This window comes from Marmota marmota, unplaced genomic scaffold (assembly GCF_001458135.2).
Source record: "Marmota marmota marmota unplaced genomic scaffold, marMar, whole genome shotgun sequence".
NCBI lineage: Eukaryota > Metazoa > Chordata > Mammalia > Rodentia > Sciuridae > Marmota > Marmota marmota.
The window spans coordinates 17,672,835-17,700,231 of NW_025999982.1; the positions used below are offsets into that span (position 1 = coordinate 17,672,835).

Sequence of the window (27,397 nt, forward strand, 5' to 3'; positions counted from 1 at the left end):
ACCTCATAGAATTGTCAATTTGGTACCTTGAGAAATGTGGCTTACATTTGGAAGGTTGAATATGTCCAGATAAAGATAGGGAATGATCTGGCCTTGTGAAGCACAGATAACTATTTCCAGTTTTTGTGGCAGATGACATAGCAGTGTACTCTGGAAACCCCTGAGCATGGCAGTGACTGTTCTTATGATTCATAGCCTAGAAATCTGCTTATTTCCATCAAACTGACAGGAGGCAGGTTTGTTAATTATTTGGAATTTTCTGAGCATGATCAACAGTATGATTTGTTATAGAGAACACAGCAGATATCACAACACCTACCAGAAGGGGGGACAAGGCTTGAAAGAAACCTGCAGAATACCCTATAGACTCACAGTTCCCAGGCCTTGCACTGGCAAATAGACCAAGGTGGCTCCAGGCTTCGCTGACAGAACAGAATCTTCCTGGATAGAAATCCACAGTCCTCACTTCTGCAATGTTAGAAATTCTCTTTAAGATTGAAAAAAAAAAATCCTAAGAACTTTTCCCTTCTTTATCTCTTATGTTCTCACAATCTCCTTGAATCTGAAATCAAGCAAAAGCATATTTGACAATGTAAATAAGGAGAAGTCAGACTACCTTTAATTCTTCATTCAGAGAGAAGAGAGTATCAGAAAACTAAGGAAGATTTCTTAGCACTCACCTTTGGAGACTCAAACTGTAATTTATTTATTCATGTTTGTATTTTATTGTGCTAGTGGAAGATAGTGAAAAGATGACAGAAGGATTATTCCATTCTTTAGGAATTTCCAAAGTGGAAAATAATAATATATAAAGACATAATACATAAGAGAAGAGGATTAAGCAGAGTGCCTGGGACAAATAGGAAACATTTTCATCATTCTATGCATAGTACATAGTACCTAGTATGTGTCCCACCAATATATGTTCATAAATGTTTATTATAATATCACAATTGGGTCTTGGTTATATTCTCAACTGGTTCATTCTCAGGATCATGGTATTTTCATTGGGCCACAGATTGGGAAGTGAAATTATTAATGTGCTTCTCATGTTTGAGACAAAAATGATACTGACATCTTACCTTCTTAGAAATAGGATCTCTCATTACTCCTGTAACTTTTCAGAAATAAGAAGTATGTAGGCAGGCCCATACAGCTAAGTGTTTGCTGGTGATTACATTTGCTTCCTTGATTCTTAGTGTTGAAAGGCCCCTTATGTTTCCTACTCCCCTTCCACATTTAGATCTTCCCTCCACATCCCTGTCAAGTTGTCACCTATTCCAGACTTGAAAATTTTCAATGATAGACGGGCCTTCTGCCCTCAACAACTCCAGTAGAAAGTACTCTTCCCATTGAAGCAATACTGACTGATAGACCACTCCTCAGGGGTCAGCTTAATCCTGTTTCCTTCCTAATTTCTAAAGGTAGCTGTAACATCCCAGAGTTTTCCCACCTAGGTTCTTTAGCCTAGTTTCCTTTAGCATTCCACGTATGACAGGCATTGTAGTTGACTCAACGAGTATTTTTGGAAGCCATGTCCTTGGTAATATACTGAAGAGGGTGTTTGTCTCCACTAACATGTGAGCATCACTAAGTCTTCTCCCAGGGACTTAAAGTGTGTACAGTTTACTGTTGCTGATATTTTTATTAATTATTTTACTTTCTTGGGACAGGCCAGGGTCTGGGAAGATAATCCAGCAGCAAATTTTTTTTTAAAATTTTTTATTGTTGGTTGTTCAAAACATTATATAGTTCTTGATAAATCATATTTCGCACTTTGATTCAAGTGGGTTATGAACTCCCATTTTTACCCCGTATACAGATTGCAGAATCACATCAGTTACACATCCATTGATTTACATATCAGCAGCAGATTTTATTAATATAGTGAAAGCATTCTTTAGTGTCAGAAGAAGAATTAAGAAATTTTAAATAAATCTCTAATCTGAAAAGATAGAAACATAAAATAAAGTATACAACTTGGTTTATCATAAAGGAAATAAAATTAGTAAGCCTTCTTCAGGGTCTTTTGCTTGTTCCGGGGGACTCAAATATCATTTAACGTGAAAATATGAGAAATAGTGGGCCTGAATTGCAACAATAAGAAGTTCCTGTGTTTCCCAAACAAGCTCCTCTGTGGAATTGGAATTAAACTTTAAACCTTTAACTTAAGTTCCAGAAGAAAAGCATGTCTATAAGTAGCCAGGTTTTATTCACAATTTAAACAACATAAAAAATAGTCTGTATTTGTGTTAATAATTTGAAAAAAAAAACAGCATCCCTTTTAGTAAAACTTTCATAGCAAAAATTTAGATTAAAAATTGAACAACAGGTTTTTTTTTCCTTTTCAGACCATGATGATCTTTAAGTAATCTACATTAAATTACTCACATTCCCTTAATATTTAGCAGTAAATTAAACGATTAAATTAGTTGCCTAGATTATTGTTCTTCATAAGTTGCATGGCACCAAAACAAATGCTGTGGGAATGTCTATGGAAAAGTACTGAAGAATACTTAATTGTTAAAGCACATAAAGGCCAACTTTGTTCAGGAACTTTACAGTAGGTAGAGGACACTGCGATGGGTTTTGAAGTCTGAGGGAGATATTTGGCTCAGCTTAAGAGATGACATGGGCAACTAGGAGTTTATAGCCAAGGAGCAGTGTGGGGGTCAGTGGATAGAAAATTACTAGGAGGAAACATCAGGGGGAGGGCAAACTGGCTAAGACTATCTAACAGGATTGTTGATGAAGACAGGCCAGGGTGATTAGACATCAATGGGAGATGGTGGAAAATGAGAAACCAGATCAGATATCAAGGGTGGCCAGATATCAAGGGTGGAGGGCTCTTACTAAATTGATTTAGCAGAATTATTGCTAAAACTTTATCTTACAAAGAAGTAACATAACTGGAACTAGGAGAAGATTCAGGAGTCTGCCTAATACAGGGTGAAGAATAGAATCTTTGTCAGGAGGTACATACATTAAAGCATCCATTATGGGTCATTTGATAAGGTTTTTATGGATTTTTCAGGTCAGTACATAGAAGACTAGTAATTCAAACAACAGAATTTAGAGGCAACTGTTTCTAACAAAAAAAAAAAAAAAACAACCCTGCAAACATTATCATATTTATAACATGTAAATAATTGACTGAGGTATGTATATAGGGAAGAATTTGATATGTTTAAATATTTTTTATCTTTATTGAGATGGCACAAAATAGAGGAAAGCATTCAGGATGGACAATCAGTGGTCTAATTAGTCTCCTCTTCATTACCAGCTAGCTCTGTGGATTTAGAACGAGCACTTCCCCTGTGTGGCCTCTGCATGTTCTTCCATGATTTGATGCAGTTCAACTGATGATCTCTAAGTCTCTTCTAAACTGATGACATTTGAAACCATTCTCTACCTGTTGTTCCATTTTAAACCACTCCTGTTACTGTTTCTGTGAAACCTCATTTCTTCTCTTTATATTTTATTAATATGTTCATTATTAAATGCCAACAGTTCAATAGCATTAATTTTAAAAAACAAGAGTCTTGTGTTTACCATTTCCACTCCCCTATTCTAAAAAGAAAATATGACATGTTTGTTAAGGAAAAGTACAAGGAGATGGTTGATTTAGCCCAAAAACTCCATTCCCATGTGTAAAATGTATATACTCATGTCAAGAAATATCATCACCTTCAAAATTTGACTTAGATGTGATTGGCTTTGACCTCTCATGTATACAATTATTCCATCCTTTGTCTATTTTGCTGACTTGGAATGAAGTAAAATGGAATCATAAGGACCCATTTCCTATGGGACCTCAGAGTAAGTGACTGAGATGAGCAGGAAGAATGGAGAATGAACATATATCTCCCAATCCAGGATCCAAGGGAGTCATAAACACAAAGTGAGCTTTGTAGAATATTAGTCCAGTGAGGTGTCTCTTGAAAGGATTTCATAGTCAATGCTTTCGTTCACGAAAACCTGACTATTATAGCCGTTTTGAAGTATTATACACTAGCCTACAAAAACCTTTTTCAATGGAAGGGATGCATGGAATGGAATTCCATGTTTCCAAAATTTGATCACAGAAACCCTTTTTATGTCCTGTGGAAATGCTGAAGTCCACACAGACATAATAGTTAGGCTTTATTTATTTATTTTTTTTAAGTTCTAGGCGGACACTATATCTTAAATTTATGTGGTGCTGAGGATTGAACCCAGTGCCTGGTGCATACTAGGTGAGCACTCTACCACTGAGCCACACAGCCCCAGTCCTAGGCTTTATTTTTTTGATGTTAGGGTAACATGTCTAACTCCCTGGCTGCATTTAAACTGAATAGGAACAGTTTAAAAAAATACTGATCCCCTTCCAAAACCATTAAATCAGGATTTCTAGGATGTGACCTGCACATTGAAACAAGCTCACTGGGTGATTTCTTAAATCTGTCTAGCATGAAGAACCACCAGCTGAAGAAGTCATGGAACAGGCTTTACTAATGAGTAGATTCCAGTGATTCCCCACCACCATCTACCAGGGAACTAGATAACTTAATTATGCACTTTAATTAAATTCCATTTAAAAAGAAGTTGGGGCCATAAGATGAGATAATGGACATAAGATAATACACCTAGAAAATAAGAATTGTCAGCTATTTTCCCTTTTCTTCTGTTTTCTGAGTGAGTTAGGTGACAAAGAATGAATACCATCAAGTTCTGAGCCCCAGTACTTTCTCCAGGTCTCTCTCCATTATTGATATTTATGGGTTGTGCTGCTTCAAAGAGATGAAGTACTGTATCCTTAATGTTCTTAAGAAAAGTAAAATTTGGCAGAGAAGCCCCCCAAACCTTTGCTGGTGTCCTCCAGGTCTGTTCCTCCTGGGCCCTCCCTTCTGACTGTTGTTTTGACTAGAAGAAGACATTTCTCTGGCAGCTACCTAGCTTAATAATGTGAGTACACATGAGCCTCAATCTATATCTGGAGCTAAGCCTTTAGTAGTTGAGTAATCCAGGAGACTGGGAAAAGGGAGGCTTGTCCTCTCTCTAAATCTTGCTGGTTGCATGCTTCCTAAAAGCAAAAAAAGAAAAAAAAAAAAAAGCAGAACTGAGGACACTGTAAGTAGTATCTGTATGTAATTCTAGAAATTAGAAGATTTATGACTACCCATTTGGATGATGTAATACATTATAACAAAATGACAGGAATAATAGCCCACACTGTATTTCAGACTTTACATAGAAGAAATGAAGGAAAAAGAAGTGGATTTGTCAAACATTTTCTAGGTAGAAAATTGAAATTTGGGCTTGGGAGTTTAAATCAATGGTAGAGCACTTGCTTGGAATGCACTGAAAACAGTTGAAATTTTATAAAATAAAATTAGCTTTTATTCTATTTACCTAAATGATGATGGTAGGTTATTTTCTCTTGACTTTTTTGACTTTGGTTTGTATAAGATTAGTTTCAATTACTTCCAGGATTTTGTGGCCCTATAAAGCTAGAAAAATCCACCCACAATTGACAGAGCAGCCCAATCTTCATAGAAAATAACTAAAGAAACTTCATTTTCTTTTAAATACATAGTAAATCCATGTTTGATAGGTAGAAAGGTGCTGGATACCAGGCCCAACTCTTGCCAAGACAGGAAGAATTCATAGAAGTTTCTATAGAATCTTGTTTTAAGCTATGTTTTAGAAAAAAAAAAAAATGTTTCAGTGGTTTCATTTAAGTTAGTTTAGACAAATCAATTTAAGGTACAGTATTTCTGAAGGACAATTAAAGCAATATGGAAACAGCTTGGAAACATTCTCTAGTATACAACAAAGATGATGAAATGTAAATTAGTTCTTGTCCCTGTGATAGATGTCCATTCAGAATCCTTGATTTTTTTTTTTATTTTAACATTCAGCTTAAGCACTAAAGTTTGGGAGAGTTAAAATATAAACAATGTAAGGCCTTGACTACAAGGATCAGAAGATATTTTAAAAGTATGTAAAGTTTTTAACCTATGGAAGTTTCCAGAAAGGGCCTCATCATTAATGTCAAGTACTTTAGAGACACTAAGTTAGATTGTAACCACCACTTTACATTTTAGTAGCAAAACGATAATGTATTCTCTCAAATAGCAATCTCTTCTATCCTCTATTCTACCTTTCCTTCTGTTTCTGAGTCTCCATTTCTTTTCTGTTAATAATCACTGGTTAGCAATTACAGTTTCAACTGTTGCAATGTATTTCCCTTTGAAGAGTAAAAAGTTATATTAGAACTTATTCAGGTCAAACCCATTAGTCAAGAAGAGGATGCCATTTTATTTATGTATTTATTTGTTTGTTTGTTTGTGTTGTGCTGGGGATTGAACCCAGGGGCTTGTGTGTGCTATGTGAATGGTCTGCTACTGAACTCCATCCCTAGTCCTGAATGCCACTTTGGAAAAAGCAAAAATAGTGCAGGTCCACAGATACATAAACATACAAACACTCTGGAAAATATAGCTCCACCTGGTAGAGTCCTTCCAGAGGCTGAAATATTAACACTTTGGGGGGAAACTTAACACTTAAGGGGATGTAAAAACATGGAACTTCACTTCTGAATCTAGCACAGTCACCACCTTCCTGAACTGAGGCAATTTGAAGAGATGGTTAATGTTGCAGAAAGATAGTCTAGAGAATGTTAATTGGGAGGTCTAGCAAAATAGGAGTTTTGTAAATCGTGAATAAAATTAGCAGATGAGTGTTAAATGCAAGTTATATTTTCCCTCGTCAGGTGCCATAAACCTGAGTGGTTAGGATTTTCTCAGCAGGTGATTGTATTGCTCACAGCCAGTTCTCAGAGGCTTTCTGCTCCTCAGTGTGAAATTATTAGCAATAGGAAAATGAAACCAATGAGCTGGAATCTAGTTAAAGAGAGAAATAGAAAAAAACATGATTGGGACTATAGTCCTTGGTATACAAATTTTTGAAGCCTGCCTAGCTGTGATCCAACCCACTAATTTTGACCCTTTATATTTTAGTTTAAAATTACTGGTTTTAAAGCCTTTCCCCCCTGTAAACTGCTCTTGAATCAGATCTCTCCCTTGGTATACTGCAACACTAATTTGCTTTTTACCCAAGTGGACATGTTTTCCTTAATCTCCCCTAAATTTCATATAATTGATTTTGCCCACCAATTAAGCTGTCTACCACATTAAGGTATTTTAGAACTTTGGTTCTATTATCCAATGCAGGAATTTTCTTCTCTATTTTAATGCCAACCATTAAGTTAAAAATCCATGATGCCTTCAATCTCATTGTTAATTAACTTGTCAAGCAGAGTGGGATTAATGAGAGCCTCACAGCACTCCACTAGAGATATCCTTCAAGACTGGCAACTGCCCTCATATCCATACTTTGGGTACCATTGTACAATCAGCTGTGAGTTTGCCTTATTATGCTCTTATCTAGCTTACTTTTCTAACCAATTTGTCATATGGTATTTTGGGAGATTTATCAGATGCATTGCTAAAATCTGACACTAAAATGGATTTAGTGTCTAAATCTAAATTTTATTGCTCTAATAACCATTTTATGAATGGAAGTACAGTTACTTTTATTGCACTTCCTATTGAATCCATGAAACATTTCAGTGATCACTTCTATTTTTTAAATGCTAATGCTTCATGTTTTAAATTACCCATTGCATAAACAAATTGTGAGAGATCCACCAGTGGAATATTTACCAGCAATACAAGAAATAATCTTTTGATAAATACAGCATGGATGAATCTCAAAATAATTTGCTAAATGAGAGAAATCAGTCCCAAAGCTCTACAAACTTTATGATTCAGTTTATATGACATTCAACAGGAGAGTAAAACTATAGGGACAAAAACTAGAGCATTGAGTGCCAGGAACTGAGGGTGGAAAATTTGAAATAAGCCAAGCACACAGTGACACATATCATATGATCTCACTTATATATGACCAATATCTCTTCATTTCCCCCACCTAGCCCTGTCAACCACTCTAATCTTCTGTGGTTCAACTTTTTAGATTAAACATGTAAGTGATGAACTTCCATGTTGTTTTCTTAATGGCTGTACCAATGTATGTTCTCGCCAACAGTGTACTGTGGTACCATTTCTCTACAGCCTCACTAGCACTTTTTATCTCTTGTCTTTTTTAAAATAGCCACCCTAATGTGTGTGAGGTGATATCTCATTATGACTTGAGTTTGCATATCCCTGATGATTAGTGGTATTGAAAATATTTTCATGTACCTATTTGTCATTTTAATGTCATCTTTGAGAAAACATCTATTCGTATCCTTTGCCCATTTTCTAATCAGATTATTTGCTTTTTGCTATTGAAGTGTGTATGATTTCCTTATATATTTTTGATACTAATCCCACATTAAAAATATGCGGTTTGCTCATATGTTTTCTCTTTTTGTGAGTTGCCTTCTCATCCTGTTCTTTCCTTTGCTATGTCTAGCTTTTTAGTTTGATGTAGTTCCACTTGCTTATTTTTGCTTTTGTTCCCTGTGTCATATGCAAAAAAATCATCACAGATAACCTTAGTTTGTTCTCTGTCTAGTACTAAAAATCAACCCTTCCATATCTACTTTGCTTTTGTTTTTTTTTTTTGTATATTCTATATTAATCTCTTCTCTTATTTAGCATGTCACTGTGAATGAGATGTACATATTTTTCCTGAAATGATTGGAACTAACAATAGTGAAGTTATCAGTAATCCTTTTTAATTATCTTGTGATAGCAGACTTTTTTGTTAGATATTCTGAAACAATAGTAGATCACTTAATTAATTGGATCCATAAATTTCACTGAAACCTGCTAGAAAAGAGACTGTGTCTTATAGTTAGTATCATGCCATACATGCTTTTTGATGTACAAGTAATGTTAAATTAAGGTAGTAAAGGATACTTACATAACACTTTTCATGTTTAAAAATACTTTCCTGTGTTGAGTATTGCACAATTTTAAACTTCTCTGTGAAATTAAGTGTTTTTTCAATTTCCTTCACCTTCTGTCCATGTCTTGGTTTTGAAGTAAGAACTGTAAGTAGTAACACAGTTAAATTGAAGCTTAGAGTTAGAAAGGACCTTGTATTTGCTCTAGTCATGCCACTGTCATCTTACAAGGTTAAATAATGTCCCTGAAATGATGAAGTACCTCAGGTCAGCATAAGTGTGTGAGGATTTTGTAAAACCAGTTCTCAATCCAGATAAAAGACCACAGTGCAGTCTGATAATGATCAATTACAGATTTTGGAATCAAGAAAGTATGTCAGCTGAGAATTGATATCCTTCATTATAACAACAACTCTTTTCACAGAATGACAATTAAAGCAGTTTGTACTTGAGGCTCTAAAATCCTGCTCTTATACAAGAAAGTAAGGAGAATCACCATATTCTGGTCTTATAAGTCAGCCCACAGAACAAAATTGTCAGAGAACTTAAGCTTAAATTGCTAATAGAAATGTCATTTATCAAAGAAAAAGAATAAATGTAAATTCAGCCTGAGAGGAAACTAAATGCAAAGTCAATTCCTAAGACACATTATTTAGTTTCATCCTCTGGGCCTCATTTCTTCATCTGTAAAATGTAATAATAATACCTACTTCATTTTGTTGTTTTGTTTTATTTTTTAGTACTGAAAGTTGAACTCAGAGTCTTGTGCATACTAAACAAGTACTCTACCACTGAGCCACATCTCCAGCCCAATAATACCTATTACTTGGTGTTGTAGTTAGTTTTATATGAGGTGATACAGATAAATAATTTAAGTCTGGAGTATTTTTGTTCATAATTCAAATAGTGGCTACAAACTTTAGTAATTATCCGAGTGAAACTAAATACTGTAGACTCAAATGCTGATAAAGAGGTCAGTCACAACCAAGAGAATATGCCATTATGATGGATAATAAAATTCATGTAATGCTCCAAGGAACCCTAAATATGAATAAAACTTGAGAAAAGAACAGTTTGTGTCCATGGCCAAGAAGCTACACATTAAGGGAAGGTGTTACTCAGCACATTCAGTAGGTGCCACCATAACCACTTCTTCTGCTACTCCAAAGAATTCATTTGTTTTCCAGGATCCCTGAGAGATCCCAAATCATATCAATTCCCCTCTAGTTGTCTCATTATAGAAATGGGGCTGAAATCAGTTTTCCCTTTCAACAATGTAAGACAATGCAGCAAAGATATGCATATATTCAAACCATGGTGTCTCATACTACAACATTGGTGCAAATAATTGCCCGAACCATGAATATTCTTGTTTTCTACATGGTGGAAGACTGAATTGTGTTGTGCTTTTTAATGTATGTTAATTATGATTGAGGCATAAGACAAACTTTGTAAAATATCCAAAGAAAAGATGATGGGACCATGAAGGACATGCAGAAAATTTTACCCTTAACCCTGTAAATGTCACAATGAAGAATATCTGTATTTAATTAAGCATTTAGTGTAGGTATAGCATCACCTGAGCTCTCTGTGTGAATTAATATACACAACAATCTCATATGGTAGATCCTACTATTGCTTCCTGTGAGGTATTTTGTAGGCTGCCTTAGATTCCAAAACTCTCGTTTACGTTGCTTTAAGTATCATTTAAAAATCTCAGTATTGTGCTTGCCAAGCATGTGTAAGGATCTGGGTTTGATCCCCAGCACCACAGAATAAATAAATAAATAAATAAATAAATAAATAAAATCTCATTATATGCTGTTAAAAATTATGTATCTTAAGAGAAGTAACAAATATTTTAGCATATTATGAAGAATCGATAGCATTTAATTTTAAAACTGCTAGTGTCATAGTCATTTGTCAAAATAACAACCTAAGAAGTATAAACAGTTAATAGTTTCATTTATTAAGTATATTTTATCTGTATATATACACACAATGTTACATGTAGTACAATATAAGATGAGACAAGTATGGTTTTGTGTATTATTAAAAGTTATGGGAAGCAAACCAAGAGTGTTACTTCAGAACAACTGACACAAATGAAAAAAAAAATGTGTATAGTTTCTAGTCACAGAAAAGAGAATCTACAGCAAGTATTTATTCAACAAGAAACATCGTTATAGCTGGAATGGCTATTTATGCTGAGGTTACCACAACTCTCTCCACACTTGCATACTAGTTATGATTATTAGTTAATTAGTTTGCTTACAAGACCCAAACAGAGAGGAGCTTACATGAGATGGAATTTTAATTATTCTCTCATTTAGGAGTCTGGAGGTGAATAGGTTCCTTCCGCTTTGTTCTGTCTCTGTTACCAACATGATTTCTTCATCTGTATAATGCATAGAATCTTTGTGAAGAAATAGAAGGCACTTGATTGTCTTTTTAATCAAGTGAGAACTGCATATCACTTCCTTTATATTCTATTATGGATAGATTAGTTCCATGTCCAAATGCCAAAAGAGAAACTCAGCAATGTCATCTGTAGCTAGGTGGCCACATTCCCAGAAAAATAATATTCATTAATATAGAGGAAAAAAAAAGAATGAAGTAATAAGAATGGATTGTTATCAGGGACACTCAACCAATTATGATTTCTTGATGGGTGATTTATGCCATACAACTATATGTTTGTGAAAGCAAGGTAATTTCCGCAGGTAGGAAGCTACACTTTTTATCTACTTCCTAATGAAATAGAAAATCAAATCATGTGTTTAATATTCAGACTTGCTAATAATTAGTGTATAACAAGTTTGTAAATGATAAGTCTTTTCAAATAGGTCCTAAACTTGGTCAACGGCAGTACTTGAATTGTCTTATATCCTCCACAATGTTCAACAACACTTGGGAGAATAATAAATGAATGTTCAGTTGAATGTTCTGGATGAAGTGGGGGTGGGTGTTCTGGTCCAAATCATACCACAAGTTATCCACCTACCTTTTCTTACCACTTCTCATTTCCAGTTTGATCACTCATGGCTTTGGGACTCCAGCAATATGTGCAGCTCTAAGCACTTTCCAGACAGTCCTCAGTGAAATGCTGAACTACTTGGAAAAACACACTTCTCACAAAAACGGTGGAGCAGCGGATTCTGGCCAAGGACATGCCAACTCTGAGAAAGCCCCCCTGCGGAAAACTTCAGAGGCTGCTGTGAAAGAGGGCAAAACAGAAAAGACAGACTAGCTACATCAAACAGAATCTATTTCCAGAGAGTCTTGCTGCTGATATTTTTTCTAATATATATATCATTGAGGGTGACTAATCTTCAGTGGACAAAATCTCTACCCTCCCCCCAACCCTCCATATAAAACAAAAGTGGAAATGAAAAATGAAACAAAACAAAAAAAAAGGACAAATCCAAAAAATGAAAAAAAAAAAAGGAAAACAGCAGTGTAACCGTGTGATGAAATTGTCACTTTTTAATTTTATGTTATGATAAACTCCTTTTGTGCACGTAGTTTATTGTTCTGAATTATATACATCACAGTTTTGAAGCACTTCTGGACTTTGGAGAGGCAGCACATGCTTTTTCACATTTAACCAATGCACTTTCTTATCCAGCTTTGTAGTTAGGGATCAGAAAGCATGACCAAACTGGAATCCACCACCAGTGCTTACAGCTCCAGTCTTTCCTCAACTCCCTGTTAACAGAACAATGCCTCTTTCCACTAAATAGACCAATCTGGAAATTAATTCATTAATAAATGTTTGGGGAACTAAAAAGGGCAGTCATGAATTTTTGTCCTATGAACTGACAGCAATTCTAAAAATTTGGTCACACCTAGCCTACCCAACTACCAATGCCTTGGTGGTATTTAAAAATTCCAGAAAACTCTGTTCCTTCTATGATGGCCTCCCAGATCCATTTATCCCCCTGATAGCTAAGAAGACATTCAGAAGTTATACCACTGTAAGGATAAGAAATGAATTTTCTCTCCATTCTCCTCATGTTACCCACTTAACAGTTAAAGCAAAACAGACTGCCTTTAGGGGAAGGTAGATGGACACAGGAGAGGGCAGCTTCACCACTCTTGGGCTCTTCTTCATGGAAAGCAGTGGTGTTTTGTCTGAAAATGTATGGGAACAGGAACAGTGATCTTTCTGGGATGTCCTTCCCCTCAGAGATCATAGAAGAGACCAGGGAACTAGTGGAGGCCCTTTTAAAACACTAGTGGCCATTGATTTTAGGGTTAAGATGAGAACCACTTCTTTTGTGCTTCCTCTACCTGCCAATAGTTGTGTTCTAAACCTTTAGAGGCACAAAACATTAGGGTCTGTGTTCAATAAAGAAAACGAAACAGATTGATCAGAGAAGATTTTGCTGTTAGGATGATTCATTTTATTTATTTATTTATTTTTCATAGCTTGTTCTTACAGCTCTGTTATACTTTTCTTAAGACACTGAAAACAAGAGGTTCCCAATTGCAACAGAGGCCAGGGACTAATTGAATGAAAGTTTGGTCCACATAATCCTGGATATGTTGAGAAACCTGATTTGGCACCACATGGTACTATACCTTATATTGTTAACAATTTTCAAAATTCTATGTAGACAAGTGAATACATAGGTCATCCTCTATATTAAAAAATCATTTTAATAATGTGTGAATTCCCAAACTTAGTTTAGCATGAAAATATTATCCTCTCATTAACATATTTCAATTACTTTTAAAAATCTACCATATTTTAACTCCATGGGGAATATTAGTATTATATTTAATTGAGAGGAAAAGCTCATTTATTTCATATAGAAATCACATAAATTATTTTTACTGACTAATAATTCTTAAAATCTTTTGAGCTTTGAATCTGTACAGAAAAGAAGAACTATAAGCTAGGCATGATAGTGTATTTCTGTAATCCCAGCTAATAGAGAGGCTGAGGCAGCAGGATCACGAGTGTAAGGCCATCCTCAGCAACTTAGTGAGACCCTATCTCAAAAAACAATAAAATAAATGTATAAATAAATAAAGAAATGGAGTAAAGAAAAAAGTAATTATGACCAATGAAACCTTAAATGTTCCAGATTAAATTCAATTATAGAGAAAACACTACTAAGGAATTCCATAAAAAAGGACTTTATAGTTTCACAGTGGGAGACCTTAAATAAAAAATTGTAAAAATAATTAATTGTGATTTCATATGTTGTTCCATTTTTTAATTTTACCATTATTCGTGGCTTCAAAATTTTTTTGAAATATAATAAAGCTGAGATTCTGCTGCAGTTCCAAATTTCATCACAAAATAACTGATTCCACCTTACATAAAATTTCCCATGTTGTAAAATATACACATAAAACAAAAATGGTAAGTATTTCAATTTAATAGGGAAGTCATATACAAATAATGTGGGTAACCGTTTTCTTAATGAAATTTCCACGTTAACTTTATTTATTCCATTTATGATTAACAATACATATGTATTTAATATGGCATTTTGATATGCATATCTGCTCGGTGTTTAATGTAGTTTATATACCATGTCCAATGTTCACCAATAATCAAAAATTAGATCTGGCTTATATTACCAGCTTATTTCTTCACCCTTAGTTGTGACTAGTTTGGGTTCTAAACACCTTAATGGGGTGTTGTTATTTATTAGCCTTGGAAACAAAAGCATAACTATAACTACAGTGCATATTACTTACCAGGATTTTTGGGTGTTCTAAGAGCCTTAAATGGACAGCACCCATCATTTAACTTAACCAGCCATTAGAACCTAAGTGAATTGATGGACTGGTCCTGTTTAGAATCATCATTTATTATCATATTCTAATAGACATTGTTAACATCAACTTTTGCCTTGTATATAATAGGTACTCAACACTTTTTAAATAAATGAATAAATAAACGTGTGTTTGTTCTTTGTCCAAAGTGGGCCAAAGGACCTTCTAGTTTTGCTGTTGTCTTTCAGTACTCAATCTAACTTGCTTCCTTCATGGTAACTTATGGCTACTTATATTTATTTGAGTAAGGAAATATTTCCACGATAGCATATTAGTTGCAAGTAGATATAATTAATATAAAACAATAAAGAAAGCTAGTCAGGTATAAGAATTTCAGTAAGAATAAAGGTAAAATCGTTATCATAAAGTACAGTTCAAAAAGTAGCTAACAAAAGTCTGTCTGATTTCCAGTGTTATAATAAGTAATTAAAGAATGAAGAAGCTTTTTGAGATTAACCAATACTTGCACAGAAAAAAATTGTACAGACCTCTTATATTCACACAAAATAAATAATGACGGCATAAAATTTAAGTTTAATGAAGGAGTAAATCAAATTTATATACAGAGAAATGTTTGTCTTCAGACTGTTTCAATAATCAATTTAAGTCTCATTATCATGCTGTTTATTTCATTAGAGTTACTATTTGACTTAAGTTTGGTGGTTCTAGAAAAATGAATGAAATCTCTGAATTACTGTATATTATTTTCTCTGGAAAAAATCAGAGCACTGGAATGATTCCTAAGCTCTTCTCCTCCTGCCTTCTTTTCACCCACCTTAACAGTAAGGGTGATGCTTCCTGGCTCTGTGTTCCTTTTGCTTTTCTCTGCCTTGCGGGTATATTCTCTCCAATGATAGGACAGAACATGACCATGTAGCTCTATGAACAGCTGAGCTGAGCTGAGAGTGATAGAAACTTTACCTCTTGTCACCTCATGCTTTTAAAATAAATATGTCAATAAATTATCCTTAGGAGTGATAAGTAAAACAATAAAATCCATTTTCTTTTATGCCTCTTGGGAAGCATTTTAGAACAATGGGATTTTTAAAATATGTATCAGGATCCTTTACACAGTGTGTCATCTTCTTTCAAAAATCAAGTCAACATGTGAGAAAGTGGTAAGGCCTAGTGGCTGAGCTATGGACTCTAAAGCCAAACTGCCAGTATTCAAATTATGGTTATTTCACTTTCTACAATGTGACCTTAAGCAAGTTGCTGAACCTCTCTGTGTTTCCATAATTTTTCCATCTGTAAGATGAGAATAATGGTACTTATCTACTTAGAGAATTACTGTCATAATTGGAATCAGTGTTTCTGAACTGCTTAGGGCACAAAAGGAGACTATTGGTGTTATGTTTTAGCCATTGTCTTTTTGTGTGGGGACACTACTAGAATTGAACCCAGAGACTCACACATGCTAGGCAAGCACTCTACCACGGAAGTATTTGCCAAGCCCTTTTAAAATTTTATTTTGAGATAAGGTTTCACTAAGTTTCCCAGGTTGCTCTCAAACATGTGATCCTCCTGACTCAGCGTCCCTATTAGTTGGGATTACAGGCACGCATCACCATACCTGGCTACTTATTTTCTTTAATATTGGAATTTCAACAAATAATTTTGTACCTGAAGATCAATTTCTCCTCAGTATATCAAACCCTTTTCTATGCCAGGCTGTGTCCTAGAGACTGAAGGTACAAAGGGCAGTGGAACATTTTCCTACGGTCAGGCTTCTGGGTTTCTCGTGGATTTTAGAACATGGTAAGTGCCAGCTCTTATGAAAACTTACACGGGTGTCCCAGCACAAACATGGCTCAGTTCTGGGAAACAGGAGTGGCAGGAGGGAGCTGAAAATCAAAGAAGCAGGGAAAGGGAAGGGTGTAGATCTGCGGAAAAAAGGGAATTCAATTCTGAGAGAATTAAAAACATTTGCGGCAGGATGCTAGTTTGAAAACTAGCCGGTAGGCTTTGTATTCCTACCTTCCTCCCCCACTTTGGAGCAACTAACACTTTGTCCAAGTGGCCTCAGGAAAGGAATATGACCCCAAAGTATGCAGGCAACAAAAGAGTCAAACTTTTGTACAAATTATCAGTTTCAAAATCTTAAGGCCTAAGGGAGACTTGAGGTTTAAAAGCTTATCAATCAGGAAGTCAGATCCTATGTGGACATGGTGAAGATTTAGGCCTACTTCTTCTTCTACTAGGCACAGGGTCTCTGTTCTGGTGCCTAAGTCTTTGATCCACTTTGAATTGAGTTTTGTGCACGGTGAGAGATAGGGGTTTAATTTCATTTTGTTACATATGGATTTCCAATTTTCCCAGCACCATTTGTTAAACAGGGTATCTTTTCTCCAATTTTTGGTGCCTTTGTCTAGTATGAGATAATTATATTTATGTGGATTTGTCTCTGTGTCTTCTATTCTGTACCATTGGTCCATGTGTCTGTTTTGATGCCAATATCATGCTGTTTTGTTACTATAGCTGTATAGTATAGTTTAAGTTCTGGTATTGTGATGCCTCCTGCTTTACTCTTTTGGCTAAAGATTGCTTTGGCAATTGCTTTGGGTCTCTTATTTTTCTAAATGAATTTCGTGATTGCTTTTTCTAGTTCTATGAAGTAAGTCATTGGGATTTTAATAGGAATTATATTAAATCTGTATAATGCTTTTGGTGGTACCGCCATATTGACAATGTTAATTCTGCCTATACAGGAGCATGGGAGTTCTTTCCATCTTCCAAGTTCTTCTTCAATTTCTTTCTTTAGTGTTCTGTAGTTTTTATTGTAGAGAGATTTCACCTCTTTTGTTACATCTCAAGTACAAGAAGAAAAATCAATAACTGATAAATAAGATGGATTAAAACTAAAAAGCTTCTCAGCAAAAGAAACAATTAATGAGGTGAACAGAGCCTACAGAATGGGATAAAATATTTACCACATGCATCTATGCACCTCAGATAGAGCATTAATCTCCAGGATATATAAAGAACACAAAAAGAAACACCAAAAACATCAATAAATGGGCTAAGGAACTGAACAGACACTTTATAGAAGGAGAAATATAATTAATCAACAAATATATAAAAAAATGTTCAATATCTCTAACAATTAGAGAAATGCAAATCAAAATTAATCTAAGATTTCATCTCACTCTAGTCAGAATGGCAATTATCAGGAATACAAGCAAAAATAAATGTTAGCAAGGATGTGGGGGAAAAGTTACACTCATATATTGCGGCGGAACTGAAATTGGTGCAGCCATTATGGAAAGCAATGTGGGGATTCCTCAGAAAATTTGGAATGGAACCACCATTTGATCCAGCTATCCCACACCTAGGTTTATACCCAAAGGACTTAAAATCAGCATATGATGGTGATGCAGCTACATGAATGTTTATAGCATTTCAACTCACAATAGCTAAACTATGAGACCAATCTAGGTGTCCTTCAACAGATGAATAGATAAAGAAAATGTGGTCTATATACACAGTGGAATATTACTCAGCCTTAAAGAAGAATGAAATTATGGCATTTGCTGGTAAATGGATGGAGCTGGAGAATATCATGCTAAGTGAAATAAGCCAATCTCCCCCCAAAAAATGCTGAATGTTTTCTCTGATATGCAGATGCTAATTCACAATAAGTGGGCGGGGGGGTATATTGGGGGATGGGGCAGTTAGGGAAGAATAGTTACATTAGATTAGGCAGAGCAGAGTGAAGGAAAGGGAGGGGGTATGTGGGGTAGGAAGGATTGTAGAATGAATTGGACATTATTACCCTATGTGCATATTTTACTACACAATCTGGAGTAATTCTACATCATGTACAATCAGAATAATAAGAAGTTATGCTCCATTTATGTATGATGTGCCAAAGTGCACTCTTCTGTCATGTATAACTAATTAGCACATATTAAAAAATTAATTAAAAATAGTTTATCAGTCAGGAATTTCTTTTTACACACACACACACACACACCAAAAAAAAAAAAATAGCCCATGGGTTAGGGAAAGAAAAAGGGGGAAAGGAGCATTTCAAACAGTTTGGCTATTTCTGCATCTCAGAGATTGGATTACGTCTGGAGGTGAGATTGGGTTATGAATCTCCTGACACAGAACAATATCCTCATCCTGGAGAAAACCATTAGTGAGGAAGAAAAGCCAGCAATTAAGCGGAAGCAAAAGAAATGCCTGTGTGGCTTGTGTCTTGATAGGTGTTCTTTTAGCCTCACAGAATTTCTACCAAAATCTCTCTACATGGCACAGACAGCCCAGGATGTTGTGGATGAAAGCAGGAATGAAAAAGCTGCAGGGGCTGGGGATGTGGCTCAAGTGGTAGCGCACTCTCCTGGCATGCGTGCGGCCCGGGTTCGATCCTCAGCACCACATACAAAGATGTTGTGTCCGCCGAAAACTAAAAAATAAATATTAAAATTCTCATTCTCTCTCTCTCTCTCTCTCAAAAAAAAAAAAAAGAAAGAAAGAAAGAAAAGAAAAAGCTGCCATTGCTGTATCAAGCTCACAGGGAGCATCCCAGATAGCTGGCTAGCATACAGAGTCCTGCCAGGTTTGATGCATGAACACTTAGGAGAAACCTGGGGACACATGCAATCAAAGACCAGATAGGAATTCAGAGACCCCTCTAGGATTTCAAAGAGAAGAAAAAACAAGTGAGTGTTAGAAGCCTGAAAGAGCACAAGTGAAACACTATCATCTTAATATTAGTCAATGAAAAAGCAGCCACCATCACTAGAACTGGGCAAACGCAAGGTCAGAGTCAAAGTTACCTCAATCTGGAAACTTGAGATCTCTCCTGCCCATGGTCGTTGCATGGACCTGTGAGAAAGCCACCTCGAGATCGGTGCTGTAGCACTTTTGAAGGAGCACAGTGCCCTAATGCTGGGAGCACAAAAGAAGCTCGAGGCTGGAGCCTTAACCTTTCTCTTCTGCTGAAGGGCTACTAGCAGGAACAGGAAATATAAGAGCATCATTTCCCTCTCTTGTTCCTTCTAATTCCAATCATGGTCTCCCATTAACAAAACCTAATTAGAAGCCAGCTGGCAAAGGTTACGAGGAATATAGTTTGAAGGCTTTCAGACCCAAAGAAGGATGGGTCTCTCTGTAGTTTCCAGCATCAACAAAAGTAAACCCCGACCAGATGTCCCCCTCACTTGGTGCTACACATGTCCTCCCCACACAACACTGGGACAGTGATGCAACCAGAGAGACCCAGAGTGTGTTGAGGTCTAATTTATGCCATGCATCAAAATGAAGGTTCAAAAATAAAAATGAAGCTGGGTGTCCACACCAGAGGGTGAGGCGGGAGGATTGCAAGTTCAAAGCCAGCCTCAGCAACTTAGTGAGGCCCTAAGCAACTTTGTGAGATCCTCTCTCAAAATAAAAAAATAGAAAAAAATGGGATTAGCCCAGTAGTTAACTGCCCCTGGGTTCAATTACAGTCAGCTTCTTCCCATCTTTATAATGTCTTTCAAAAAGACCAAGACATGGAAATTTGAAATAACTCAATTACTACCTCCTAAAAGGCAGAAAACAATTTTTAAAATAAATGTGGACACATGGGTTATTGTCACAATCTTGAGTTTTCAAGTCTATTTAACATTGCATTTCCTTAGTTGTATATTTCATATCATATAAAAATTCTGAAGGCTGGGTCCTAGCTCAGTGGCAGAATACTTACATACCATGCATTAAGGCCCTGCATTTGATCTCCAGCACTACAAAAAAAAAAAAATCTATTTGGAAAAAAGATGCTAAGGTATGACATATGCACAAGTCTATGTTTAGTCCTCCTTCCAAGTTCATTGTTCCTTCTACCAATAAAAGCTAACTGTGGGCTTCAATATTAGAATCCTTTATGTTCTCACCATACCCATTCTCCCTGTGCAACAATATCTTCTACCATAATTTCAATTGTCATGTCTTCTCTTGAGGTAAAGAAAAGTCATCTAACACAATCCACTCTATCTTTGTCCTGGGTGTATCCCTTTATTGTGGGTTTGATGTTTTCTATAAAGAACCGGATAATGGTAATGAATATTTTAGTCTTTGTAGATCATGTGGTCTTTGATTCTCCCACTGTACCATCAAAGTAGCAATAGACAATCTGTAAATAAATGGTCATTCCTGTGTTCCAGTAAATGTTCATTAGAAATAGATAGTGGGCTAGACTGGTTCTGAGTGCCTAGCTTGCCAACTCCTGAGCAAGATTAAATTTATTTTTGTGATCATGCAATTAGGTTCTCTCCATCAGGTAAGTGAATGTGATATTTGCCACATCCAGATTTTCCCAGTCAAAACCAGCCATGCACTTTCTCCATGTCCTTTTCTCCTTATCCTTTTCAATGGGAGGTATATGATAAAGCCCTAGGGCAAGGTTTCTCAATGCTGGCATTATTCACATTTTGAGCCAGATAATTCTTTATTATGTGGAACAGTCTTGTCTGCTGTAGGATGTTTAGCAGACCCTTGGTTTCCATGCAGTAGATAACATTAGCATCTCTCCCAATTGTAACAACAAAAATTGTCTTCAGATAGTGTTAAAGAACTCAAGGGTAAGAACTAAGGTCATAGAAACAGCAGAGATACAGACTCAAAACTGGATCTCTTAAGGGAAGCACACTTATTCTGAGCTAAACTTCTGTTATGCTACAACACTGAAATTGTTAGAAGGACAGAGGATCTATTTGCCACTGTAGCTTAGCCTAGTGCAATACAATGGGTAATGAATTCTCAATCATACTATTCTCCTGCACTCTACCTCCCCATAGTCAAGTTCTAATGGTTAGTGCCTTGTGAAAAACAACATCTTCAAACCAATATATATTAAATATGAATTCTTAATCAATTCCCTCCTTCAAACAATTTTTCCTTCTAAATTTTCAACACTGCTAAAGATGCTTCTATACAGTTGTCCCTAACAGAAACCTGTTAATCATCTCAAATGTTTCCCTATCTCTACCCTCTTCTACAGTTAGTCACTAGGTTCTAAAAAATTAATATCATAGTACTATAAGTTAATTTTTAGGACCCAGGGATTAACTGTATAAGGTACCCAAACTCCTGGTTCAGGACATCATCAACTCCTAATTGCAGTGTCCCTTCCCATCTGGTTTTCCTGCCTCCCTTCTTTCTCCTTTTTGTTCCATTTCACAAATTATTGCCCTTTATCTTAATAAAGTCCAACTCTTCTACATGATTTGTACAGTCCTTTGGACTCAACCTTTGCTCTTTTCTCCAGCCACCTCTAGCTTTATCTTGTATTCCTGCTTCTCCTATATCATCCTCTGTGTCTGCTCCCCATGACACACGGAACTCTCCATGATCTAAGATTCTGTCAGTATAGTTCTCTAAGCTTGGAACACTGTAGGTATACTGTATTTCACAGCATAATTATCACCAGTACATAATTTTCCCCCTCTGGTTGTTTTTGTCCAAAAATTTTAAAACCTTTCATTGCATAATTGCAAAGTTATAATGGCATAATTTTGTTCATAATGCTAATTAAAAGATAAACAGAGCATCAAGGTATTCACAGTGGTTTATGGACACACATTTGTGTTCCCACACACTGAGAGCCTCAGGTTTAGACTTCTTAGTTCACATGTGGTGTCAGTGTATTTCCAAAAGCCACCTTGTGTGGTTTGTTTAGGGTGCTGCAATGCTAAGGGTATTGTCACTCAACTCAATGAAGAGCCATAAACACAAAGGAAGCAGGAAGGCAGGCGAATTATATGAGTGGTGCTGAAGACATTGGGTTAGATAATGAAACCAATGATAGTAGCACAAAATCTTAGGACACAGAAAATTAAATTTTGTAAATCCATACTTCATAACACTGCAGTAAATTTTCTCAAGTGTAATATAGCAAATAAGACAAAAATCAATGACAACTAATGTGTAACCTTTGTTTTTTCAGACCAGAAAATTGTTCACTAAACTGTCTCAAAGAAATAACGTGGATTTGGAATATTAAATTTTAATGCATATTCACAAGTGTTCCATGCATTCTAATCTTGCATCAAAGAGAGGTTAGTAATAAATAATTTTAAGTAATACTGGTACATTAAAATGCTTCACTTAATGATCATACACCACTTTTTTTGCAAAAAACAAAATTGGCATAAAAATCTGTGATGATTATGTGGTTAAATATGGTAACCTTTGTTGCCTTTTAGCTCCTACTTACCACCCAATCAGGTTAAAAGTGATGAATTCAGTACAGCTGCATTAGTTACCAATTGTCTAATGTATCACCACAAACTTAGTGAGATCCACTCTCAAAATAAATAGATACAAATTAGCACAATAAATAGATAACAAATTAATTATTAGTGCACATTGCTGTAGGTCACAAGTCCAGCTAGATTCAACTGTGTTCTCTACTTACACACTCATAAGGTCAAATCAAGGTACCTGCCAGTCTAGACTGTCTTCTGGAACCTCTCAGGGAAAATCTTCCAAACTCATTCAGATGAGTAACAAAGTATATTTCCTTGTGGTTGTACAACTAAAGTCCCCATTTCCTTGCTGACTATAATCAGGCATTTTTAGCAGCTTTCATGTTCTACTTTTAGGTCTTTTTCACATGGTCCTCTCTATCTTCAAACCAGAAGCAGTACATGGAGCCAAAAACATATCTCTCTGACTTTCCATTCTGCTCCAAGATAGCAGGGGAGGGAGAAGAATCTTTTCTTTTAAAAAGCTCACTTAGAACAAGATATATTCCATTCTTTTATAATTATGTCAAAATGGATTCTACTGTCATGTACAACTAAAGAGAACCAATAAAAAAATACAGGGCTCACATAATTAGATGGTGCCCACCCTGGTGGTCTCCCTTTGATTGTCTCAAATCAACTAATTAGAAGCACTGATTACATCTGTAAAATTCATTTTACCATCTAAAATAAGATAACCATGAGTGTGATTTCACATTATGGTCACAGCCCCAGGGGTTAGGGTGGGAAATCTTGGAAATTAATCTTTAGAATTATGCCTACCACAGATACCTTCTATGATTCCTTAAACCAGGTGCTTTTCCCTTTTTGTTCTCCCATGCCACCATTTATTCTTGTCATGCCATTTATCAGAGATATTTTTATAATCATTAGCTTAATTATCTCTCTTATGAGACAGATGATTCTCAGTTTCCACAATTACAAATTGAAGATAATTATAGCATTGACATCATTGAGTTATTGTAAGTATTAAATAAAATATTCCATATAAAACAATAGTGCCTAACACATCAGTTGATGTTAGCTGTTAATATTATTTCAAATATTGTAACTGTTAATATTAAATAACATTAGGATTTGAAAAATAAATCCCTATATCTTGACTGTCACTGCATTCTCAGAAACTGAGTACCTACCTTGCACACAGTGGGTGTTTATTTTCTGCAAATGATGGGCAAATGAATGAATAATTCAAGGACTGTTACATACTGAACGGGAAAAACTGAAAGCATTTCCTCTAAAATCAGAAACAACACAGGAGTGTCCACTCTTACCACTCTTATTCAGTATAGTACTTGAAGTTTAAGCCAGAGCAAGAAAAAGAAATTGAAAGAATACAAATGGGAGAGGAAGAAGACAAATTACCACTATTGGCTAATGATGTGATTCTGTAGTTAGACACCAGAAGCTCCACCAAAAAACTCTTAGAACAGATAAACTCAACAAAGGAGCAAAATACTTAATCAACATACAAAAATTGGTAGCTTTTCTATGCACCAATAATGAACTTGCTGGGAAAGAAATAAAGAAAACAATCCTATTCATAGTTGACTAAAAAAACAAAAACCCCTAGGAATAAGCCTAACCAAGGAGGTAAAATATTTCTACAATGAAAATTATAAAACTCTGAAGAAAATAATTGAAGACCATAAAATGTGGAAAGACCACCCATATTCATGGACTGGAAGAATTATTATTGCTAAATGAACATGCTATGCACAGTGATCTGCAGATTCAATGCAATCCCATCAAAATTTCAATGACATTCTTCAGAATACTAGAAAAATCAATCCTAAGATTCATATGAAGACACAAAAGACTCCAAATACCCAAAGCACCCATAAGCAGAAGAGCAATGATGGAATCATTACAATACCTGATTTCAAAATATACTACAACCAATAATAACAAAAACACTGATAATAATAAAAACAGACATGTAAACCAAGGGAATAGAGTAGAAGACCCAGGAATGAAGCCATGCATCTATAGCTATGCGATTTTCAACAAAGGTGTCAGACACACATGTTGGAGAAAAGACAGTCTTTTCAACTAGTGGTTCTAGGAAAAATAGATATCCACATGTAGAATATTGTAACTAGTTCCTTTACACACTTTACAAAAATCAACTCTAAATAGATCAAAGAACTTAATGGAGGACCTGGAACTACTACAAGAAAACATATGGGAAATGGGAAACACTTCACGATATGGGCAGAGGTGACAATTTCCAAATAAGACTCCAGTGGCTCAGGAAATAAAAGCAAGTATTGCCAAATGGGGTCATATCAAATTAAAAAGTTTCTATACAGCAAAGAAAACAATCAAGACAGCAAAGAGACAACCTACAGAATGGGAGAAAGTCTTTGCTAGCTATTCATCTGACAGAGGATCTACAGAATGTACAAAACAACAAAAAAAATCAAATCACAAGAACAAGTAATCGAATCAATCAATAAATAAATGATCTGAACAAACATTTCTCAAAGGAAGAGGTACAAATTGCCAATAAATATATTTTTAACATGCTCAACATTGTTGCTGTCAATGAACTGAAAATCAAAACTGCATCGAGATTCCACCTTATCCCAGTTTGAATGGTTATTATCAAAACCCAAAAATTAACAAATGCTGGCAAGGATTCAGGGAAAAAGGAACACTTATACACCATTGGTGGGAATGTATGTTTGTATAACCACTGTGAAAAACAGTATGGAGGCTCCTCAAAATCTAAAAATAGAACTATAATATAATCAAGTTATGCTGCTCCGGGGTATTTATCCAAAAGAAATAAAATCAGCATACAAAAGAGATATCAGTTTACACATGTTTATTGGGATTCTACTTGTAATATAGCCAGACTATGACATCAGCATAGCTGCCTGTACACACACACACACACACACACACACACATGCACACATGCACACATACATCCACACACACACAGTATACAATAGAGTATTATTCAGCCATGAAGAACCATGCCATTTGCAGAAAAATGAAAGGAAATATAGTGCATTATGTTAAGGAAAAAACACCAAAAGGCAAGCATTGCATGTTTCTCTCATATGTAGAAACTAAAAAGAATTTAAAAACTCCCAGCACCGCCACCAAAAAAAAAAAAAAAAAGAAGAAGAAGAAGAATTAAAAAGATCCTTTGACATTAGGAGACTATTAGGGAAGAAGAAGGGACCAGGGGAGAGCAAGGGAGGGGAGGACCAGAGAGTGTATTAGGGAGGGTGGTTATAATCAAAGCATGATACATGCATATGTAGAAATGACACACTTGAAACTCATTGATTTGCATAGTTAATATGCAGTAATAATTATAATAAAATATAAATTTTAACCCATCCCCCAAAAATCCACAAATAAGTACTATTCCAAGATGTAAAATAAGCAAAATTTCTGGAGGAGATAAAGACAACCACAATGTTTTGGAAACCCTAGAAATGTTTTCAGGTTTACAATGCCAGAACGAGAAGTGATAGGTGCAAAGTATCTCATGCATTAACACAAAAACTCAGTATCCATACCAGTCTCTAATGTGTAATCTCTGAGAGAAACTGTTAAAACCAAGACTTAAATAAAGTAGTAATAAAAAAAACAACCAATAGCTTATCATATCATCTACAGCAAAACATCCTTTGTATTAATCATTGTATCCTTAAACAACACCAAAAAGGAGGTAAATATGCTTATTGTTTCTATTATATGATTGAGCCCCATTTACTAGCAGAGTCAAGATATATTTGGGAGGACTGGGTGTAGCAGGAGGTATGGAAAGCTGTTTCCTTTCAGGCTTTGTAAATATTTTCCCCACTTAGCTTAACTAACTTTCATTTTTTTTAGTGAATAGATTTCTGTTTTCTTAATGAATGACCAAATTTCACCAGAAATCACGTCTTTTATCCTAGAGGTTATAAAACTATTACAATGATTCTGAGACAGAAGACTGTTGTGATGGCTCTATTGAAAGGGTTTTGGAGAAGATTGCCTGTGACTCCCTTAGAATATGAGGAAAGCACAGTACTATGCTGAATGCATGTGGTATTTGCATTTTCCCCAGTTGTCTGGTTTAGTACCCGGTATGAAAGCATGTACCTAATAGTTACAGGGACATATATCTCCTAGAACACAAAGTTGTGACTTTGGAAATTTCAATTTTTTCACAAATTAGTCATGTTAAAATCCTAACCATCGGATCAAATCATATTTATCAACAAAAACTTTCTTGAACATAGACACTTTGGAGAAAATCCTCTTGTCATAAAAATGGAAACAGATCCTTTCATTTACTCACTTGACAAATATTCTTTGATTACTAGTATACACCAGTCAGTACACTAGACAGATAACAGAAAGTGCTGAATAAGTTTAGAGCCAGAACTTTAAATTGTATTCAAAACTTCATGTTCTCTGGTCTTGTTTCTTTAAAATTCAAATTTATTTC

General features: G+C 35.5%; 1 protein-coding gene across 1 annotated transcript in view; it reads left to right on the plus strand.

Annotated features, from left to right (window-relative positions):
• Positions 1–14,089, plus strand: part of Tfap2d (transcription factor AP-2 delta) — a 56,979-nt gene extending 42,890 nt beyond the window's left edge. Inside the window, exon 7 of the mRNA XM_015487842.2 lies at positions 11,927–14,089. Coding sequence (XP_015343328.1) covers positions 11,927–12,146 — 220 coding nt within the window. The 3' untranslated portion in view covers positions 12,147–14,089. The remainder of the gene's footprint in view (positions 1–11,926) is intronic.
• The last annotated feature ends 13,308 nt before the right edge of the window (positions 14,090–27,397 follow it).